Genomic DNA, 19398 nt, shown 5'->3' with positions numbered 1-19398 from the left:
AGGCCCAGAAAAGATTCCTCACTGCAGAGTGCTGACCTGAAGGTTAAGAGTCCAGATAAAGCAGCTGGTATGTGTTTTGAAGTATTGCAGATCACACAGGCAGGTTTCAATAACTTTGAAAAATAAATACTTGGCAGTGCACACTCGCGACCCCACTGAGCCCTCTTATCCTGCCTGCGGATGAGGTTTATAGAAATGTGTCCTACCCGCCTGGCCAAAGATTGCACGGTTGCCGAAAAATCGGCGTCGATTTGGTGAGTCAAGAGCCTTAAGTGGCCCCTTAATTAATGGTGGGTGCGCATCGGACATCATTGCGCTCTTGCCCAACGAAACATCCCGATGGCACTCAGTGACGTCGGGACGCTCACCCCCGCATGCTAACGGAAAATTCTGCCCTTTGTTTCCTTTGGGTGACTCAGCTGATACTGAGAACATATCATGTGAGATTCTGGCCTAAACTTGCATCCTGAAATTCCATGGTGGACTATGTTAACACACCAATGAACTGTGTCGCAAACCTCCTGCTGGTGTGTTTCTTTTTTTGTTATTTGGTTAAGCAACATTTCATTCAGCATTCTCCTAGAGCCCACACATGCTCATCCTTGGGTTACTATTCACTGACATAGCTGTTTTCAGGAGTTACTCCAGCAATTAATTCAAAATGTTTGATATTTGGACTGGATGTCTTTCATATCAAATCTCCCAGATAAAGGAAGAGACAATTTGGTTGCACAATCGATTCAGTTTTAATGACTGTGTCCTTGGCACCCCTTTCTAACTGCAGAAAATAATTTGAAACAAACCAGACTTCTGGATGTGACCGAATGTAATAATAGAGTCAGGAATTTATGGCACAGATGGAGTCCATTCAGCCCATCCATATCTGTACCAGCTGTAAAAGAACTATACAGCCTAATCCAGGCTTGTCCAAACTTTTCTCCTTTGGGGGGGGGTGGGGGGGGGGCCACATTTCAAAATTTTTCTCACTCAAGGGGCCAATGAGCAAATTTCAGAAAGATAAAGTTTGGTACAACATTAAACATGAATTTTTTAAAAAATGCTGAGGTATGAAAAGGGCCTGACCATCAACAACTCTTTGTCCTTTTGTCTATGACATCTTTTGGCTATCTCCACCTATCACTGGCCCTCTATCCAGCTCTACCTGTCCCACCCCCCCTTAAACCAGCTTATATTTCACCTCGCTTCTATTTTTCCTTAGTTCTGATGAAGAGCCATACGGACTCAAAACGTTAACTGTGTTCCTCTCCGCAGATACTGTCAGACCTGCTGAGCTTTTCCAGCTATTTTTGTTTTTGTTTCGGATTTCCAGCATCTGCAGTATTTTGCTTTTATGAAAAGAAACGATTTGCTGAGCAATTAAAAAAGAGTCATAAATAAAGATAAGTATTGGCGTGTGAAAGGGTGAGTGTGTGTGTGTTTGGCCCTCTGCCATACTCAGAGTTGTCACTTACTCACCCTTACCCACTGAGAGTGGATGAGAGTGCGTGATGGTGTGGGTGGGTGAGCGTGAATGAGAACCATGATACTGAGAGTGAGATAGACCTAGGGGCACACTCTGCACCTGCACACACACACCCTCACACTCTCACCTTCCCCCCCCCACACGCTCTCCCTCCCCCCTCACACTCTCACCTTCCCCCCCACACTTTCTCCCTCCCCCCTCAGACTCTCACCCTCCCCCCCACACTCTCTCCCTACCCCCTCAGACTCTCACCTTCCCCCCCACACTCCCTCCCTCCCCCCCACACTCTCTCCCTCCCCCCTCAGACTCTCACCCTCCCCCCTCACACACTCTCCCTCCGCCTCACACTCAGTAACTCACATTTAGATGCCAGTGGGCCCTGCCCTGCTGCCTCAAGCCCTCTCTGGTCCACCCTGGCCCCAATCCCAGGCACCTCCACTCCACCGATGCTGCCAGACCTGCTGAGTTTTTCCAGATATTTCTGTTTTTGTTTTGGATTTCCAGCATCCGCAGTTTTTTGTTTTTGTTTTTATTTTTTCCACTCCATGGGCCTTGCCCCCTGATCCCTGCCCTGGGCCTCACTGGCTGTTGGCCCCCCTGGCCCTCGACTCCTGGGCCCCACTCCTTGGCAACCCCCCTGGTCCTTGGCTCGAAGGCCCTGTTCCTTGGCCCTCCCGGACCCCGCCTTCCTGCTCCAAGGCCCCTCCCCCCCCCTCACCCTCCCCCCCAGTCCCTTAGACCCCACACCTCAGCCCCCCAGGCCCTGCTTCTTTGCTGCCCGCCCTCGCCTTCCCGCTCCTCGCCTTCCCGCTCCTCGCCTTCCTGCTCCTCGCCTTCCCGCTCCTCGCCTTCCCGCTTCTCAGCTGCCCAGCCCTCGCCTTCCTGCTCCTCAGCCCACCTTCCTGGCCCTCAGACACCCCAGCCCTCAGCTCCCCGCTTCTCGGCTGCCCGGGCCTCACTCCCTAGCTTCCCCAGATTCCATTGATGTTCGCAGCTCCTCCAATCACAGATTGTTTCTCTCCCACATTTGCTGCCGATAGGCTCACTAGTGATTGGAGGAGCAGCTCTATGCAGAATCTTCCATTCAAATTTGACAGGCATTTTGAAAACGGGCTCTGGGGTCCATGTAGAGGGGTATATGGCCCATGGGCCGTATGTTGGACAAGTCTGGCTCCCTACCTTCTGAGTGAAAAGATTTCTCCTTCATTCCTCTAATCCCTCTACCAAATACAAATCTATGCACCCTGGTTATTGAACTCCCCACTTAGGTCCTTCCTCCCCACTATGTCTACGTCTCTCATAATTTTATACACCTCAATTAAATCTTTCCTCAACTTCCTCTGTTCCAAAGAAAACACCACCAACCTTTCTAATCTCTCCTCACAGCTAAAATTCTCCAGTTCTGGTAACATGCTTGTAAATCTCCTCTGTATCCTCCACAGTGTAATCACATCCTTCCTGTAAATTTGTGACCAGAACTGTACATATTACTCTAGCTGTGGCCTGACTGGTGTTTTATATAGTTTAAGAATAACCTCTCTGCTCTATATTCTATACCTTGGCTAATAAAGGAAAGTATACCTTCTTTACCACTTTATCGACTTGCCTTGCTATTTTCAGGATCTGTGGATATGCACTCCAAGGTCCCTCTGTTCCTCTATATTTTTTAAAATCCTACCATTTATGTGTAATCCTGGTATTAGTTGTCCTTCCCCAAGTGCATCACCTCACACTTCTCCAGGTCGAATTCCATTTGCCACTTTTACTGTCCACCTGACCAGTCCATTGATATCTTCTTGTAGTCTACAAATTTTTTCCTCACTTTCAACTACAAATGAATTTTTGTATACTCTACAAACTCCTTTTTCATGGACACCCTCTATCTAAATCATTGATATATACAGCAAAAAGCAAGGGACCTAGTACTGAGCCCTTCGGAACCACCCATCTAGTCACAAAAAACAGCCATTGACCATTTGGCCCTGCTTCCTGCCACTGAGCCAATTTTGGATCCAATCTCCTACTTTTCTTGGGTTCCATGGGCTTTTACTTTTCTGATCAATCTGCCATGTCAGACCATTCATGTATACTACATCAAATGGACTACCCTCCTCAACCCTCCTTATTACATCCTCAAAATTAATCAAATTAGTCACACAAGTCCTTCTCTCAACGAAACCTTGATTAATCTGTGCCTCTATAAATGATGTTTAATATTACTGCTCAGAATTTTTTCGATAATTTTCCTAACACCAAAGTTAGGCTAACTGCCCTGTAATTAGCCCATCATCTTTTTCTCCCTTTTTAAACAATGATACAATGTTAGAAGTCCTCTACTACTCCTGCACCATGCCTGTAGCTAGACAGGATTGGAAAGACTAAAGCCTTTACTATTTTCTCTTTCCCTTAATAGCCTGGAATGCATTTCATTTGGGCCTGTTGATTTATCTACTTTCACATATGCTAACCCCTGCATTTACTTCACTCATTGGGCAGAATATTGCCATTGGCGTGGGGGTGGTGGTGGGGTGCGGGCCCAACACGCCGATGCGTAAAATGACGCGCAATGGTGTTGGGCGTGTGTCCTGACGTCATCACGCATCATTTCGATATTTCATGCGACGGGCGCACGCCAGAAGCGGCTGCGTGCCCGCCAAACTGTCAACGGCCTTTTAAGGCCATTAAAAAAGTATTTAAAGTTGTTAACAACCCTGCCCGTCCAGCCTTAAGGTTGGGCAGGCGAAGAGTCAAAGCAGCCTTCGCGTTTTTCAGGAAACCTCATCCACGGGCAGGATGAGGTTTCCTGAAGGTTTTATAAAATAATTAAATAAATTTTGCGAAATTCACAAACCTGTCCCAGCTCATGTGACACTGTTTAAATAATTTTTTACTTTATTTATTAAAAAGTTTTATCATCAACTTAATCTCCCTGAGGCAGCTCCGTGCCTCAGGGAGATTGCGGTGCTGTTTTGCGCACAAGCGCAAAAGAGCGCAGGCCCCGACTCTCCCTCCTCCCGCCTGCACAGATAGCACAGAGCGCTACCGGCTGCGCGTTACGCTGGGCGGGCCTTAATTGGCCCATCCGTGTAAAATGGTGGTGCGCAGCTGATCACGGGCGGCAATCGGCTCCCCACCTACCCCGCCCACCATAGGAAAAGTTCTCCCCACTATGTTTATCCCATCTAATTTTTCACATTCCTCCTTCTCAACTACAACGCCTGTATCGTCCCCCTCTTTTGTGAAGACGGCGTATGCATTAAGAACCATGCTCACCTCTTCCGTCTCCGCACACTAGTTATCTTTTTGGTCTCTAATAGGGCCTATTTTTTCCTTAGTTAACCTGTTACACTTTGGGCTGAATTTTCCTCCCAACGGTGGGGAAGTTGAAGTGTGGGTGTGCAGAGGTGCGCTTCCGATCGGCGCCCCCAATCGGGGGTGCGGCACCATTTTACGTGGGCGGGGCAATTAAGACCCGCCCAGCGTGACGACTGCACAGAAGCGCTGTGCACTCCCTGTGTGGGCAGCGGGGGGGGTTGGAATCCCAAAATCGAGAGTGTGCTCTTTCGCACATGTGCACGAAAGAGCGCATACATCCCCCTGAGGCTAAGTGTAGCCTCAGGGAGATCAGCTCAAAATGTTAAAAACCTAAAAATAGAAAAGGAAAATTTCCTTAACATGTCCCCTCATGTGACAATGTCACATAAGTTGGGACATGTCCATAATTTTCACAAAAACTTTATTAAAATTTTTTAAAACCTACATGAAACCTCATCCCGCCTGTGGATGAGTTTTCATGCTTTTTCTAGTTCGCACTGGGGCACCTGGCCTGCCCACCAACCTTAAGGTTGAACGGGCAGGTCCTTTAATTACATAATTGACTCTGTCAATGGCCTCAATTGGCCATTGACAGGTCGGTGGGCCCGCAGCTGATTTCGCTGCGCCTCTGCCTTCCTGAAAATTTAAATGGGGCGCAGTGACCTCACTGATGTCACTGCGCATTATTTTACACGTCAGTGAGCGGGCCCCGCCCCCGCTCGCCGATGTGTAAAATCCTGCCCTTTACGTATTTATAAATCGCATTTGGATTTTCCTTGATTTTACTTGCCAATATTTTTCATGCTGTCTCTTTGCTTTCCCAATATCCTTTTAAATTTCACTCCTGCACTTTTCTAAGCTTTCTGCAATATCGAACTCTCACCATCTGATAAAAGCTTCCCTTTTATGCCTTATCCAATCCTGAAAGCTCCTTGACATAAGTCAGAATTTCAGGATTTCTCTGCTGAACTTCAACATACAAATGACAATTTTAAGCATAATATTTAATGGATGTCATAAATCTGTATATATTTCATGTTTGTGCCCAGTATATCTGCAAAACATGTTTAAAATTGTTTTCAATGGGATTGAACTGCTGTCATATGAGCAGAAATGGGTAAAAAATGAAAATACTTAGCTTTGCGATCTGTTTTCTATAAAGGCAGTTTTTTACTCTGAGCTTGTTTAGTTTGGATTTGGGGAGACCACCATCCATGAGAGAGCTCCCAGCATTTATGAAATTCTGCATCTTTATTCTGATGGCAGAATTGTAGATCCACAGAAAACTGGTTCTGTGGTTCTGTATCTGGGATAAAGTATAAAAGCAGAAAGTTGATTCAAGGTCACCAGTCTCTCAAAATCCAATTTAAACAAGTGTCGGTACAAAATCACCTTAAGATTGAAAAAGGCTTAGAGCTGAAGATTTAAGTTTTCACAAACTACTTAGTACTTTATGTATTATCATCATCATTGATATAAGATTGTCACTAATAAATCCAATAAGAAAATAAGGATAAACTTCTTTACCCAGAGAGTGGTTAGAATGTGAAACCCTGCTATCATATGGAGTGGTTGAGGTGAATAGCATAGATGCACTTAAGGGGAGGCTAAATAAATACACGAGGATTGGATGAGGTAGACTGTGAGGAGGCTCGTGTGGATCATAAACAACTGCCCTGGTCAGTTGGGTTAAGTGGCCAGTTACAGCGCTGTTAATTCTAAGTAACTGTAAATATAATTGGTACCTGCATTTATTTGATTTTTGCATGAGACTGCTGTAATAGCTTTTCCTTTGCTTAATATTGCTCTTACTGGTGGACTAACAGTGAAAACCTCTTTTCTATATAATTTTAAGAAAGTTACCAGGCTATTCAAAGTATATGTATGTCTATAAACCAATAACTAAATGTTATTTGTTTTAATTTACATGCTAATTCACACAAAATTTCAATATAAATGACATACTCCATAGTTTTGGCACTCATTAATCTTATAATGCCGATTACTTCTCTCATCTCTCTTCCTCCCTGGAATACAGACTTGTCATCGCTAATGTAATTCTGCACCATCTCACCCACTCATTTTGTTACAGTTCTCAACACAACCTTCGATGCATGGGCAATCGTACAATTAGTTTGTGACAAAGAGAGTAGATGGGAAGGTGCAGCAACTATATCGGAGGTGACTATTTTGGATTCCAGCAAGGAATAGGGATGAGAGAAGCAATCAGCATTACAAGATTAATAGGTGAGCACTGTTTAGAGTTTGGACAGGAATTATATGTTTGTTTTCTAGATTTTGAAAAAGCATTCGATTGGGTTGACTGGATTAAGCTTTTGACATTTAATTAAGCTGAAAGACATTGGAGCATCTTGGCGAGATAGACAACTCATAAGAAATCTGTATGCGGGTCAAAAAGCAACAGGGGGAGTAGCCAATGGGGAGTTGGGACCATGGGCAAATTTTTACAGTCCGCTTGAAGGCAGGAGGGCTCTTAAAATACAGCATGTAGCCTGCCCGCCCTGACCAGTCTCTTCTATTTCACTGTGGGTGGTGGAATTGTTGGGCGACCCAGCTGCCCTTGGGCCTATTGAGGCCCTTAATTGCCCAATGGCCACTTATGTGCTTTGTCCCACCCTGCTGCTATATAACCTGTGGCAGGGGAAGGCCCATGCCAGGTGGGCAGCCTGGCAGCTTTTACTGCTGATGAGCAAGGAGCAGGGGGGGGATCGTCCTTTAGGGGTTCCCTGTGCTCATTGGAGGCACCCTCCCACAAGGTCACCCCCCCTTTAATGTTCCCCCTGGCTTCTCAAATCTGGCCTCTCACCCCCCCTCACTCCCCCCTCGCTGGTAACCAACAGCCAGGCCCTTCTGATACCCCAGACTTACCTGAAGTCCTGTATCCATAACCTCCTCTTCTTTGGGGGCTGCCTGTAGTCCCAGCAATAGCCACCGCTCGCTCAACCCTGGACCTGACTCTCTAAGTTGTGGGGCAGTTGGTTTCGGCGGGGATGCATTCCCTATCGACTCGTCAGGTGGCAGGATGGGAAACCCCGCCATTCAAACAATCCTGCCCCGTATGTAATTGGAAGAGGAGTTTGACAAGGTGTTGTTTTTCACCGGTTTTCTTTAGAAGCCATGATCAAAGAAGCATTTGAAGACACAGAATCTGATGTTATGATTGGGGTGGGGGGGAAATGATAACATCAGTTAGATTTGCAGACGGCAAAGCATTTGTAGCAAGCAGAGAAAAAGGATTCCAGAAACTAGCAGATATAGTATCAGCAGGCGTGAACTTTGGAATGAAAGTGAAGACTGGCAAAACCAAAGTGATGCATATCCCAAAATCACCAAGAAATATTCACATATTCATAGAAGGAAGAGAACCACAACAGGTGCTAGAATTCAAGTATTTAGATAGCATAATATCTGCGGATAGAAGACGCAACAAAGAAAGAAGAACTAAGTTAGCAATGGGAAAGACCGTGGGCAGAATCTTCAGGTCGGCGGGCGGGGACAGATGGGCGTGCATCCTGACGTCACCGTGTGTCATTCAGATATTCCGTTTGGCTGGCGAGCACCGGAGTCGGCTGCACGCCCGCCGAACTGTCAAAGGCCTATTAAGGCCATTTAAACTCCAATTGAAATAATTAACTGAGCTGCCCGTCCAACCTTAAGGTTGGTGGGCAAGCGAAGATCCCAAGCGGCCTTCGCATTTATCATGAAACCTCATCCACGGGCGGGATGAGGTTTCATGAAGGGTTTATAAATTAAATAATTTTTTTCATTAATGTTCATTGACATGTCCCAGCTCATGTGACACTGTCACACGAGAGGACATGTCTTAAAATGTTTTCTTTTCTTCTTTAAACTTTTGGGAACTTAAACTAATCTCCCTGAGGCAGCTTTGTGCGAATAAGCGCAGGCCCCAACTCAACCCCACCCCCCGCCCGCACAGGGAGCGCTCAGCGCTTCCGGCCTTAATTGGCCTGCCCACATAAAATGGCGGCACGGACCCGATCGGGGTGCCGATTGGGTTCGCGCCCACCCCCACCCCCACCTGCCCCCACAGAATCCCCCCGACGGGGTGAAAATTCTCCTCCATATTAAGAAGAGATGGTTGCTAACTGGAAAGCTGAATAAACAATGCAGGAAGCAATTTTTAAAGAGCCTGATTTGGAGTGTTGTTTTGCATGACCGTGAGGCTTGGACATGTAGAAAGAGGAGGCCAGCTTGCTAAATAGCTTTAAAATGTGGGTTTGGAGGAGAATAGCAAAAGAAAAAGTAAAAAATGTTGAAGTACTGAGGAGAGTGAATGAACAAAGAAATTTGCTGAATGTAATTAGGAACAGAGAGTCCGGATAGGGTGCATCTTAAGAGGAAATGACGGATTTGTAAGAGGTGTTATGGAGGGAAGATTTCAAGATTAAAGAGGATTAAGAGGAAGGAAGAAAATATCAATGCTGGATGGCTTAAAAACTGAAGAAAGTTATTGGCAAGTGAAAAGACTAGTACAGGAGAGAGAAGCAACTATAAACCAAGGACCTGCCTTTGGGCAGAGCACAGATGATAACTGGACGCATTAAAAGAACACCGTCTCCTCCCAATGCAATATGCTGTGCAAGATGGTCGCTGACACCTGTCTGTTCGTATGCACTGGTCCACGCATGCGCAGAGATCCAATGATGTGCACACATCAGTTTACCCAGCACATCAACTCATTTTGCTTTCTAACCTGGTTATTGTAATATGCTCTTAGTTTGTGGATTCCATGGATCTCACATGTCACTGAGTCGGCAGGTTGTTTGGAATATCAAGCTCACAAGCATTTTATTGATACTTGGAGAAAGTGTCACAGTATTTTACGATGAGTGACAGGGACAATCCAGAATCGTTGCTGAACGCAAATGCTTTAACTCACTTTAATGATTTCTGTCGTCTCGCAATTTATAAGCATGGTGCACATAGGTTGCTAAATATTCTGATCCAAAAGATTCAGTCAACTCAGGAAAGAAAACTGTTGCAATGTTGTATAGAGCTCACTAATTCTAGCAGTTTAGGTAAGAGGCAGAATCCTGCCTTAAAACATCTGCATATTCTGTCATGTTCTCAAATCTCTTCACTTTAAGAAGGATCAATGAATTAATGATGTTGCAGAACTAAATATGATTTTCCATATTTTGGATACTTTATTTTGATGCATGGTACATTGTTCTTGAAAGTAAATAAGCTGGGTTCATGTGACACATTGCCCTCTATAGAGATGGTGGCCTTGTGTGCGCCCTGCTGCACATTGCCCCCTATAAAGATGGTGGCTGTGCATACAACTGCACATGCACGACGTTGGCAGCAAACACAACCTTTAAAAAATTGTTTGAGCCTCACAGCCAAAGACTAGAACAAGTACTCAACTGTTTTCTCCTTCAGGTCATAGCTTACATAGGATTAACCCAAGAGGATTTTGTTGAATAATTGCAGTATCTTTTCTATTTGCTTGCTCAACAAATTGTGAGATGGCAGCCCTGATTTCACTCTCACATCGTATTTGATCCTATCCTGTAACATCTTGTCAATCATTAGAGAGTCTGACCAGCTGTTGAAGGTCGTTTAACTAGCTCTGTTAGAATTTGTCTTCTGATTCAAATGACTGGAGTTTTATACCGTAAACCTGGACCAAATATTGCTCTAAAGTTTCTCAATAGCTTTCTAGCATTGAATAGACTTTTCCCAGGAGCTTTGGAGTATGGAAGATAATGGAAGGAAATTCAGGGACAATGGGATTGGTGCAGTTCCAAACCTCTTGCCACAAAGGAAAGGTCCACTCCCTATATATAATCCAGGATATTGGGAATAACAATGAATGTAGCAAAAGGATCCTGACTCTGATGAACGAGATTGGAAGGCAAGCTTTAAAGTAAAAAAACAGAAAATGCTGGAAATGCACAGCAGGTCAGAGAGCATCTGTGAAGGAAAAGGAGCAATCATTACGCCTTGAGTATCTCGCTCTCCTTCATCAGAAAATTGCCTGCTTTAGTACCTCATTCCATTAAGTGTTGACTGGATTAGAGTGAGATTTCCACATTGATTTTGCTGCTTTTTGTTTACTTGAATCATGAGGCAAAGTATCCTCTCTAGTGTAATTCCAAACCTCTAGTCACAATTGAAATATCTACTCTCTATACATGGCTTAGGATACTAGGGATAACAGTGGATGTAGGAAAGACTAGGCTTGTCACTCTTCCAGGCTTGGCCGGTAGCCTCCAGAAAGTGAAGCTTAATCTCAAGAACTGCGAACAATTCCTGATAAAGATCAGAGAAGCATTTGAAGATTGTGTTTTTTTTTGTTTTCTTTGTTTCTGTTTATTGATTATAAAATTATTGGAGGTGGGAGAGAAAGGCTGTTTAACTGACAACCATGAATCAGTTAGGGAATAAAATTGCTTTCCACTTGATGTGGGATGGCAATGTGGCCATGAGAATGGGTGTTTTGGCTGATGGCGGTGGGAGCATGGGGGAGGGTCAGTTAGAAGTAAGAGCTTGCGTGATGAAACATCCAGAAATAAATTTAACCAGAGATGGAAATGTTAACCACAAATGTGACGAAAGTAATTGGAGGGCAAAGATTAAAGCTGGCTATTCATGTGGGCTGCTACATCTCGGATTTATCTCAAAAGTATGTTTGAACCTTGGGTAAAATTTTTGGCTCGGCGGGCAGGCGTGTGCCTGACCTGACCAAGCGTAAAATTTCGTGGGATGACGTCGGGTGAGTTTCCTGACGTCATTACGCACTTGCGCGATATTTCAGTCAGCGAACTTGCGCCGGAGTCGGCAGCATGCCCACCGACAATTAAAAGGCCTTTTAAGACTATTAAAAAGTCAATTAAAAGAAATTCTTCGCTGCCCGCCCAACCTAACGGCTGGCGGGCAGGCGAAAAGGCCAAACGGCCTTTGCACCTTTTTGGAACCCTCATCCGCGGGCGGGATGAGGTTTCCAAAATCAAATAAAAATAAAATAAAAACTTTAATTTTTCATTAATAACATGTCCCTGCTCATGTGACAGAGTTGCGCGAGGGGACACGTTTCATTACATTTTTATTTTTTAATTGTTTTTTTCATATCTCTTCATCTCCTTGAAGCACCTCTGCGCGTAGGGAGATTATGAAGTGCGCTCTCGCGCCAATGCGTGAAGGTCATGCTCACTCAGCTCGCACTCCCCCCCCCCCCCCCCCCCACCCCACCCCACCTGCACAGGCAGCGCTGAGCGCTGCCACTCACGTTTCACACCGGGCGGGCCTTATTTGACCCACCAGTGTGAAATTGTCTCCTGGCCGCGAACGCGGGCAGCAGTCGGCTTCCCGACCGTCCCCGCCGACCCTGCCCGGCATGGGTGAAATCCTGCCCATAGTTCTAAAACTGACTTATTGGTTATACAGCTATATAAGTTATAGTTATATAAGAAAATCGTTAGTTTGCAACCATCATTTGTCCTTAGAAATTTCAGGCAAGCATTTTCTGAACTGAAAAGAATAAAAGGGCTAGATTTTCCATCCCAGGGCAGAAAACGGAAGTTTGGATGGGTTTCCGGGTCCCAAAGTTGCTCAGTGGGGTGAAGAGGGCTGGTGGGGGTGGAAATGGTCACTCGAGCGTCCCCTTAATTGATACCGAGAGAGGATCCTTGTCCAGTTCAGGGTGGCAGCCGGGCTCTCGAAGCTGGAGGGCCTCAAGGTCTGCCTGGAGCGCTGGATCCCTGGCCTGCTGTCAGATCCTTGCTTCCAGGCACCCAAACTGTCCTATGCCAGTGCAGGAAACTGGAGGCCAACTGGAAAATCCCAATCAGCCCCCTTTAAGTGCGTTTAACCAGGCTCTTAAGGAGCTTAACCAGCGACCCACCACGTGGGGACAGGTAACAATGCCGGCACCAACCCCAACTCCTCATCCTCAAAGATGGCCAACATCAGGAAACAGACACACCAGCTAAAGCCAGCATTTTCGGGCCCTGTCTGCCTTCATTCCAACCCCTGGTGGGACCTGAAAATCCTTGCCAAAGATTCACAGTAAATTTATTTTTCTCCCAAAGGTTTACGGGAAGCTAAGGCATAATTCGCTCATTTGAACTTTGTAAGCATCTTCAATCTCAGGACATGAAATATACATTTAGTAATAACATTCAATTCCATTAGGTTTTCAGCATATAGATTTTTATTAAGCATGTAAAGTACTAAATTCAAACACTTAAAAAAAAAATGCAAACTTGGAGTATATTCCTTACAATGCTGTGGTTCAAACGGAAATGATACTACAAGGAGAACACATTTTATGTTAGGTGTTTTATGTCAATATGAAAAATCCACTAAATTATCCAAAAGGAAACATCCAACATCAAGCTAACACCAAGGGCAGAATTCCTTGGTCGGCGTGCGGGGGCGGGACCTGCACGCCGACGCTTAAAATGGGTGTGTCCCGACGTCATTTAGATTTTCTGTTCGGCGGGCGCGCAGCTGAATCGGCTGCGTGCCCGCCGAACTGTCAAAGTCCTATTAAGGCCTGTTAATTACCTAATTGAGGTCGTTGTCAGGGCTGCCCATCCAAGCATACGGCTGGCAGGCAGGCGAAGAGCCCAGGCGGCTTTCCAAAAAAGCATGAAACCTCATCCACTGGCGGGATGAGGTTTGACGAGGGATTTAAAATGTTCGGAAAATTTTTAAATAAAATTAATGGAGATGTCCCAGTCCGCGTGACAGTGTCACATGAGGGGACATCTCAGGAAAATTTTTCATACCTTTAATAAATTTTTACAGGTTCAGCCGATCTCCCTGAGGCAGCACTTTGCCTCAGGGAGATCTGTGGGCTCTTCCGCGCGCATGGGTGAAAGAGCGCACAGACCTGCTCAGGGAATCCCCATCCCAGGCCCGCACAGGTAGCGCACAGGCCCGCCCACGTAAAATGATGGCGCTCCCCCGACCAGGGTGCCGATCGGGAACCCGCCCGCCCTCAAACGTGCCTGCACAACCCCCCCAAAAGGCAGAAAATTCTGCTCCAAATTGCCTCACTTGTTAATTACTGGACAAGAGTGGTTCAAAGGCATGACCTTCCTAAAGCAATTGACCTATAAGTAATCCAGGACTCAATGCCTTCAGAGGAAGTGATGTACCAACTGCAGGAACAGATGTGCAGTACAATAATCGTTCTATAAATCTTAGAAAATAAATCTATTAATTTCCCTGGCAACATAGAAGTGCTCTTTATCGAGAAAAATAAGCAGGATTAACAATACTCATCACATATGGTATTATACTTAAAAAAAGGACCCATGTTCGAACAATCCCAACACAAACTGTTTGCTCCTACTTCAGCTTCCTTTCAATTGTCAGGAATCAAGACTTGGGGGATTTCAAACTTACTAAGTTGTTTCATATAGGCCTGTCCAGCCCAACAATACAAAGGATGCAGCAACCTTAAGGCAGGATATTCAATATATTCTGCACAGCAATAGCATTTACGCAATTAATGTGCACCTGGCAGACCACTAAAATTGCATTACCAGCTTCTGCAGCCCATCTGCACTCTGTATAGATACAGATAACCAAAGACGTGAAAGGCTCCTGTCTCACTTCCTGTTGTTCCGGCTGCTTCGGGAGGAGTGCAGCTAAGGGAAAAGCTAGGGGCAATTTTGGCCGAGAGTAAGCTCTTAACGTTACTTCAAAGAATTAGTGAATCTTCAAGTTTCTTTCGCTGGTGAAAACACTTACAAGTACCTCATGGTGTGGTGTTGCTTCTTTGTGCATCAGGTAAGAAGTGCAAAATGGTTTTGCTGCAGTTTCAATTGGGTAACTGCAAATGTCATCAGTTAAGAAATTGAGCCTGCAAATAGAACGATGAAAGGCAAGTTGCATTATGTAAGGTACATCTTGAATTTTAAAAAATAATTCTCCAAAATATTTATACCTTTTAAAAACATATACTTACAATGATGCTGCAGGCTTTGATAAATGAAAATCCGTGTTAATCAGTGCTCTGACTTTCTAAAGCTGCAGTGAATATTGTTAGAATCACATACAAGGTTTGTGCAGCCTGTGTTTGTCTCCTCTTGGTGGGGTGATCTACAGGTTGGGTGATGCTACAGCGTAAAAATGCACCATATAAAGTTTTAATAATGAACATATTTTGACAAAGAGCAGTAACAAATGGAGGAAATCGTTAGAAACTCTAAAATAAGCTACAGCCTTCAATAGTACGAAAGCAGTGGTTTATGTTGGTTGAAAACAGGAACTCGTTTTTTGCACATTGCAGCACCTTCTGTGGTTTAACTCTTTGGATAGTAGTTTTGCTCATCTTTCTGTATCTGTGCAGATACTGCTTGCAACTCGGCATTTGTGGTCGATTGATAATTTCTAGCAGTTCTGATACCCTGTAGGTCTTCTCCAGCTCAACATCCTTCTCTTAGCTGGGGGCCATATTGAGACGGTGATAAAATGGATAGTTAGTCTCCTATATCACACGTTGTGTTGCTCTGGAACATCTGACAGCAGTGAATATGTGAAAAATTAGAAGATTAATTAGAAAATTAGAATTGTTTAAGACCGACTGGAATCCCTGGCCGGAATCTCCTGTTCTGGGGTCTAAATTCGGTGGCGGGTGCAGAGTGTTTTCCGCTGGGGAGCAGGATGGCTGACCACGCACCATCCCGTGCTGTTCAACTCATCACTTATGCATCTGCGAGCAGCTCGCCGATTCTCATGGCGGTGATGGCAGGAAGTTGTCATCCCCGCTGCTACCTTCATGGGATTGCAGGTCCAGGCCCCCCAACAGCCATTCGCTCACTGCAAGCCAGGAACTCCAGATTCTGCGTGAATCATAATGTCACAGAGCAGACAACGTGGGGCCCCACAGTTTAGCGAAGCCTCCCTGCAGATTCTCCTCCGGGCCATACAGGAAAGGTGGGAGGTGCTGTTTTACTAGGCATGGCAGCAGGAGGCCCTCCTGTCTAACCATGGCGGCTGGGTGGAGGTCACAGCGGAAGTTAGCGCCCGTGGGACCCACAGAAGAACTGGCCAGCAGTGCAGGAAAAGGTTGAACAATCTGCTGTGTTCCGCCAGGGTCAGTGGCACTGTCTACCCACTGCTAAGTGACACTCATAAGGGCATCAGGTGGTCTAAGAGTGTGAGTGCACAGGGATGTCAGACAGGAGTTTGGGTTGCAGGACTCAGGAGCAGGTGGGGGATATGCACGGAATGTGTGGCAGCCACTTCATACTCTCAATGTTCTCCCAGTTGTAGGACATCCTGCTTGTTAATCACTCACGGGGGAGGGCTCAGGAGCTGCCACAGGCTTGCAGGCTCCTAAACTGCTCAAGCACCCATTGGGATGACATTCAATCCTTCTGTCTGTCTGCAGGACAAGAACTTGCACAACAGGCAGGAGCGGGTCAAGACCAAAGGGGGCATTCTGAACATTTGAGTCCTTGTCCTTATCGAGGAGGAGGCTGCCGAGCTAGCCATAGAGGAGTAGCACCGTGCCTGCGCTAAAGGCGAGATAGGACTCCCTCCAGTCTGCAGTTGTCAGTTGCACCCACAGGGTTACACGTTGCTTTAATTAAGGAGCCTGCTTAGGCATCCACTAAATCTTCTCTCCATTCCAGGTACCAGCAAGAAAATGAGGAGACCCACAATAGAGCCCAGTACAGAACCAGCCCACACCCCACCTCTGAGGATGATGCCTCAGAGGACGCACCGTCACTGCGTTCACCTCCACCCTCCAGCAACACAGATACATTCACCTCAGTGAGTGCACGTCCTAGAGTAGACTCGGGTCGCAATCTGGTGAGCGCATCACTGACACAGGTCCACAGCTGGCAGAGGTAGTGAAAGCCGAGGCCTCTGATACTCGGAGGACTGCTGGAGACCAGGCGCCTGCTCAGCCCCGTACAGGTGACGAGCCCCTAAGCCGCCTGATAGAGATGCAGAGACAGGCAGGGGAACACCAGGCAGAGATTCCAGAGGCCACGTGCAGGCTGGAGGAGTCCATCCACCTTCTGTCTGTTGTGGCTCCAGCATGTGAGCACTTGGCTGCCTCCATTGAAAGGGTGACGGCCACCTTGGAGACCCAGCTCCAGCAGAACATAGAGTGGCTGCTGGATATGCGCCAGGACCTGCACCCTGTCACTCTAGACATGGGAGCAGTGAGGCAGTGGCTAGACAAGAGGGGGACAGGGTACCCTGACCTCCCTCAAGGGGTCAGGGAGGTGCCATCGGGCACCCACTGGGAGGAGGAGCGTCACTGCAAGGGTGCCCTGATGCTCCACCTCCCCTCTGCCAGTGACCTCATTGCCTCCAGCAGGCCGGGCCAAGTAGGGTGCACCTGCATCTGAGCAGGAGACCTTGAGCAGGCCTGGGCCCTCCAGGCCTCGGGCACCAGAGAATGCCTGCCAAAGTCATCACACTCAACAGAGGATAGCAGTCAGCAGGCTGCCTCCACTTCAGTGGTGAATGTCTGGGCTGCACCTAGACGTACTAATAGATAAAGAAAAATAAAGAAGTTTGAAGGCACACAGGTGGCATGGGTCAACAACCATTGGATATACTTTTGGCACTTGTAAATACATGTGCACTTGCACAGTTTGGAAGTGTCCTGGATTCCACCTTGCTGCTAGTTGCTTCAATTTAAGGGTGTGGAATTTGTGCCTCCATCAGAGTCCGATAATAAACTCCTGTAGATTCAGTTCTCTCACATTATCAACATACTGATAAGTCAATAATACCACGTGCATGAATAAGCACTGGCCATCATTTGAGAGTGTGCGGCCCAGGCATGCATCATGCAAGCCATTACTTGCAGCTCATCATGTTGTGACCTCTGAAAATGATGTCTGCGCAGAGTGTTCAACAAGGTCATTGCATCTCCTTCTTCTCATGCCCTGATGTGAGATGTGGGTGGATGCAAAGAGTACTCAGGGTGAGTTAAACATGCAGTGTGAGTGGCAAGGAACACTGTAGATACAGTTTTAGGGCTGAGAGAGTGAAGCTGTACACTGTCTTCTTAACAATAGAAAACCAGAAGCTTCCCTACATGTTTGGAGAAAGTTGTAGTGGACACGTCCAATCATTACTGGCTGATCTTGGTGATTTGTCATTTTGAGATAACATGCAAGTGAAGGCTGCAAGTATGGAGGCAACTGGCAAGTTAGCCCTGACTGCAAGAGGGATTGAGTGCAGGATTAAAGAGGTGTGTGTGCGGTTGACTGATGTCTTTGTGAGACCTCACATGGAGACTTGTTTGGCCTGCATGTCTCCTTATCAAGGGTTTCAGTAGACCTCGCATGAAGGGTTTGCAACAAAAGTGCATTGGACCTCATTGGAGGACCAAGGTCCTAGTCCATGAGGTGAGAGAGAGTAGAATAGGCTGTGCCGAAGACTGTGAGGGTATCCATGTGAAGTATCAACAGCTCTAAAGGGGCTCTGCAGGAAAGATGTTTACCTTGGCTGGGCTGTTTAGAATGACTGATCACAGTCTCGCACTAATACTAAGGCCATCTAGGACTGAGACTTGTAGGAATCTCTGCAATTGGAGGGTCTGGAGTACTTGCTACTCAGCAAGTACAGGTGAAGCACTCTCAGGACTGGACTCCAAAGTGACCTCAAAACTTCTTGTCATGATAAAGATGTCAAGGGATATGGATTTACTATGGCTGAGTGGCGACTTGGGGGGATAGGGGCAGGAACACGATATTCCCTGATCAATCTGCACAGAACGCCGGTCTCGAGAGGCCAAATAGTGTTCTTATGCTGCTCCTCCCCGTGCATCCATATATCTGGTTCCACCTGAAAGAGCTCTCTGCAAGGTCTGCCCCCCCCCCCACCATTGGGAGCATGCGTGGGGGTGACATGAGTGCATCCCTGCCAAGGTAAGATTGATATTGCTTCCACGTTGCCATGCATAAAGACATTGTGAGGGCGTGGAAAAAAAGTCTCATTTTAATTACAACTGCCGGAGGTCGCAGGACAACGGAGTGCTTTGCAGGTTCTAATGTGCATATTTAGCACCAGAGAGCTGTATATCAGCATAGTTTGGCACATGCAAAGGACCAAACCACCAGCAAGGCAGATGTTAAGTAGTGCAATTTAATTCAGCTATCATAAATCAAAGTACATTGGAGCAAAGTATAATGTCTGTTACCAAAAAGAAACTGGGGCCTGCCAGCCAGCAGAAGATAGACAGCCAAGTTGTAAAGTTTACTCTGTCTGGAATCTGTTAGCTATCAGATTATCACAGTCCTCTCTGCCGCGTCGTACCCTTGCAATGGCCTTTGCATGAGCCTCTGCAACATCCTGGCCCTAGTTATCACCTCGTTCATCAGAGAAGGCATCTCAATCGTCCATGTCTCCCTCAGCCAAGGCAGCCCCCCCGTTTGTAGCATGAGGCTGTGCTAGGTGGAACAATGATGATCCAGGACACACTGTGGTGAGTATTGGAGAGCCCCGCCTGAGTGGCCCAAACATCCGAACCTCATCTTTAGGAGGCCTATTGTCTGCTCAGACGTGAGCCTGGCTGCGCCACATGCAGCATTGTATCTCTCCTCAGCAGCATTCTGCGGACAGCAAAC

General features: G+C 46.4%; 1 protein-coding gene across 4 annotated transcripts in view; it reads left to right on the top strand.

The window, feature by feature from the left end:
* arhgef3 (Rho guanine nucleotide exchange factor (GEF) 3) overlaps positions 1–19398 on the top strand; it is a 398054-nt gene that overhangs the window by 166699 nt on the left and 211957 nt on the right. Inside the window, exon 1 of one of the 4 annotated variants that reach the window (XM_078543534.1) lies at positions 14407–14587. The exons of the other annotated variants lie outside the window; for them this stretch is intronic. Within the exon in view, the coding sequence (XP_078399660.1) occupies positions 14558–14587 (30 nt within the window). The 5' untranslated portion in view covers positions 14407–14557. Of the gene's footprint in view, positions 1–14406; positions 14588–19398 lie in introns of those variants that run through there. 4 annotated transcript variants of the gene reach the window in all.

The sequence above is a fragment of the Cetorhinus maximus genome, chromosome 6 (assembly GCF_964194155.1).
Source record: "Cetorhinus maximus chromosome 6, sCetMax3.hap1.1, whole genome shotgun sequence".
Taxonomy (NCBI): domain Eukaryota; kingdom Metazoa; phylum Chordata; class Chondrichthyes; order Lamniformes; family Cetorhinidae; genus Cetorhinus; species Cetorhinus maximus.
This window is presented reverse-complemented; position numbering and strand designations above follow the sequence as displayed.